At 32.5% G+C, this 3,938-nt stretch overlaps 1 protein-coding gene across 1 annotated transcript; it reads left to right on the top strand.

Annotated features, from left to right (window-relative positions):
• The first annotated feature begins 234 nt into the window (after positions 1-234).
• On the top strand, positions 235-2,831 carry LOC114472277 (ly-6/neurotoxin-like protein 1). Its single transcript, XM_028461475.1, has 3 exons — positions 235-399; positions 1,674-1,784; positions 2,453-2,831. The coding sequence occupies exons 1-3, from the start codon at positions 348-350 to the stop codon at positions 2,674-2,676; spliced, it is 387 nt and encodes a 128-aa protein (XP_028317276.1). The 5' UTR covers positions 235-347; the 3' UTR covers positions 2,677-2,831.
• The last annotated feature ends 1,107 nt before the right edge of the window (positions 2,832-3,938 follow it).

The raw sequence follows: 3,938 nt of genomic DNA, 5'->3' as shown, positions 1-3,938 counted from the left end.
TTGCAAATACAAAACTGCAACTGTGAATCTGCAAGGCGGACGATTATTTATTTATTTATTTTTTATACTTACAAACTTTGATATGACATTAGGTACAATCCATTGTAGGTTTTGGCATGATTTCAAGCCCAAACCTTCCGAGCATACATCAAAATTTCCGTATTACGTCAATGGACCCGTGGAACCTGTAGATCCTGATTCTTACAAAGTTGCATTTCCTGGCATGCGAATCATCCTTAAAGTCCAAGTCATTTGTTTTTTTACGAGCTCTCTCCTGACTGACAGACAATTGTTTGAGCTGTAGGTAATCCTTAAGAAATCCTCAGTTGACCTAAAAGTTTGGAATTATGAATAGTTTTTGGAAAGCTGCCATCGTTCTGAGTGCCACGATTGTAGTCGGTGAGTGACAATAGAATACATACACACAGATTATTATTAAAACGTTGGGTCTGGGATAGCACTGGAAACTGCTGAAATTATTTAGTATTCAATGGCATCATTGGTGTAACGAGAATACAATGTGTGAAATAAGTTTTAAAAAGTATCAGGAGGCAGGAAAGGCTAATTGCGGATTTATTGAATATTTGAACATATTTTAGATTTCAGTTTTTCAGTCACACATCACAAGTTGTGAGATTAACGTATGTGTTGTAAACACAGTGTGAGAAATGAATAGTGGAAAACTGGATCTTTATTTATGTGGTTCCCAAACTGGGGTACTTGAACACCTCTCAGGAGGTACACAGAAACAATTCAGTTTATTCATTTAATATGATAGATCTTTTATATATATATTTATATATGTATAAAATATCATATATATATATATATATATATATATGTATATATGCACACAGACTTTTTTACTCTTTAAAATACACCAAAAGCTGAAATTCTAATTCTAAAACAAGTAAAATGTCAGAAATAAATGAATAAAAAGGCCTAAATTTAAGGTTAATGTTGGACACAAATAAATAATGTATAATATGAGCAAAGGGATACTATACAGGCTAAGGGGTACATGTGGCATTAAAGTTTGGGAAACACTGATTTATAGTATCCCATCCTCATATAGTCTGTATGTTTACATGCTGATTGTTTATGTGTAGTTGTAGTGAAATGTTCTGATGTTTCTAAAACGGTGTAAAAATCCAGGATTAATTTTAAATCTTGTGTTAAAGCTCATCTTCCTCAACTCACAACTTTTTTTTTTTGTCTTATATTCAATCTTTTTATTTGCTTATTGATGCCATCTTTGCACATAGTCTTTACCTTACTGTCTTTACATTAAACTGCTTGAAAAGTGACCTTAAACGTCATTAAAGTTTTTCAGAAAACACTATTTTATTTGATTTTTCAGTTATTTCCATTGAGCAGAAATGCACTATTTTTTTTTTTTTTTTTTTTTTTTACATTTGAATCTAAAATATTTTCTAGTTTCACACGCACAAAGCACATTAGGACATATCATGATATAATGTACAGCTATCAGTTTTATAATGTGACCATATTTTGACACATATTCACAGATTGGATTACTTTTTAATGTAAGTACAGAAACTTGCATTTGTTTTTCTTGTTACCATGAGACTTTTGGTAATTGTCCTTCATTATGTTTAACTGTTTAATTGTAGGGCACACCTGACATCATCTCCTTTCTCTCTGTTGAACAGCACAGTGTCTGACATGTCGTGTCTGCCCCATCGGCCTTTTTGGGAGGTGCATATTCTCAAGTGACGCCACTTGTGCAAACGGAACGGAGAGCTGCTTCAAAGCAGAAGCACGTAAGAAAACATTCACAACAAGTATAAAGACAAGGAGCAAGTGAAATAAAAAAACACGAAAACATGTCGTTTTTAAACCGCTTCTTGTTATCCTGAAATACACGAATGCAGATGGAATCTTTGTTGGCACCAGTGTATGGGTGCCGAATGTAAAACATATTGTGAATATCTAGCTCACTTTTCTCACATTTAGCTAATTTTTCTTTCTTTTGAGATGAAAATTTAGGTAAAACGGCATGTTTTATATCATTGTTAAGAATGTGTACACATGAAAAATAAATATAAATCTAAATGTTAAATGTAAATCTAAATGTTAAATCTAAATGTTGAAACGAAATGTTAAATGTAAATCTAAATGTTGAATCTAAATGTTAAATGTAAATCTAAATGTTAAATCTAAATGTTGAATCTAAATGTTAAATGTAAATCTAAATGTTAAATGTAAATCTAAATGTTAAATCTAAATGTTAAATCTAAATCTAAATGTTAAATCTAAATCTAAATGTTGAATCTAAATATTAAATTTAAATGTTAAATTGGTTACCAAGGGTAAAAAAAAACTATTGTTTTTTAATGATAAACCATTGAATGGGGTCAAATTGACCCCATGGATAATAAGAGGGTTAAACTTTTCCTTCATGGCACTGCTGTGTTTGTGTTTTGCACAGAGTTTAACGCCACTGGAAGCTTCTCCCTTCATTCCCGTGGCTGCATCGACTCTGATCTGTGTGGGAAGACGATAACGGGCAACCTGGTGGGGGCTGGCTACACCAGCACCTTCCAGTGTTGTACTACAGACCTTTGTAACGGGGCCACGTCCGTACAGCTGCCTCTGGCCCTGGCCCTCTGCACTGCAGTCCTGTCCTCTGTCTGGGGATTCTGGGAAATGTAGGCTCATCCACTATGAGCGCTTAAGTCCAGACACTACAACCATAACCTTCAGACAAAATCAAAATAACAATAAGATGATTTTCTTTAATGATTACATTTGATTCATGAAATGTTGTTAAACTATTTGAAAAATAAAGACATTTTTGTGTGACTTTATCCAACTGTGAGATATTGTTTTATAACCAAGTGATGTTAGAAGCAGTATATTTAAATGTAATTTTGGCCAAAAAAATGGATTAAAAACAAAGATCAAAATAACCCAAAACAACTAAACGTATACTGTATACGTCATACATACACATTTAATTTTAGACATAATATATAATGTCAAATTGTTTATTTTTCACTAAGCTGTGTTCAATTTATTTACATGAAATTGAAATAAGAAAATTGTATACCTGACTTGATGATGATGTCATTACGACTTGTGCAAAAAATAAGAAATAGTGTTGCACTATGACATGTTCATCTGTGCAAAATCAAGCATTTCTCTCTTTACACGTCATAATACATGTGACATTATTGATGCATTTATTAGTTATTAATGAATTAACTCATTTAAATTTAAAAACATACTTTTATGGTTAAACTTTTTCTATGTTGGTTCATCACAATACATATTTTGTACGATCTCACAATGAAACTGCTTTATTGTTTCAATATATTTGGGAAGTTGGTACAAGACGTTAATCAGTCCATGTGCTGTTATCAAACTTTTTTATTTTAAACACGTAATTTTTGGCATATTTCTGTGTTTTTGGACTCATGTTGTCTGTTTGTAATTTCATATTGTGTGTTTTTGGAGTCATTTTGTTTTTTCCTGTCAATTTGTACATTTTTGTTGTCCTATTGTGTTTTTAAGGTCATTTTCATAGTTATTTTCATTTCTTTTGGGGACCATGCAAAATGAACTCGGGGGGTCACTAGTTGCACGTGTTCAAGCCTGCCCTGCCTGTCCTCAAAAAAGCATCTTTAGTCAATGTATAATCTACTTACTTTTTCTCTTTTTGCACCAATGTGATGTCAAACTAACACTGCACTGAGAAGGTGTCCGTCAGACAACATGAGATTACATTTGTCTGCCTATGCAATGTAATAACCTTAAAAAAAGATCATTTCAATGTAAAAACAAAAGAAAACTGCTGACTTGAATCCGTGTACCCTTTGTTCTTTGGTTATTCCGTTTTAAAACCAACTCAAAAGACCGAAGAGTACACGGATTGACATGGTATATACAGTAGCCCATGTTTCAGTCTATAGTTA

This window comes from Gouania willdenowi, chromosome 11 (genome assembly GCF_900634775.1).
Source record: "Gouania willdenowi chromosome 11, fGouWil2.1, whole genome shotgun sequence".
NCBI lineage: Eukaryota > Metazoa > Chordata > Actinopteri > Blenniiformes > Gobiesocidae > Gouania > Gouania willdenowi.
The sequence above is the reverse complement of the archived record's forward strand: the minus strand, read 5'-3'. Positions and strand labels throughout refer to the sequence as shown.

Bases quoted from the DNA above. Each gene is read 5' to 3' on its own strand.
- LOC114472277 (XM_028461475.1), top strand. From the start codon at position 348: ATGAATAGTTTTTGGAAAGCTGCCATCGTTCTGAGTGCCACGATTGTA. The intron at 400-1,673 runs GTGAGTGACAAT...TCTGTTGAACAG, and splicing joins GAGTGCCACGATTGTAGTCG to CACAGTGTCTGACATGTCGT. The intron at 1,785-2,452 runs GTAAGAAAACAT...TGTTTTGCACAG, and splicing joins CTGCTTCAAAGCAGAAGCAC to AGTTTAACGCCACTGGAAGC.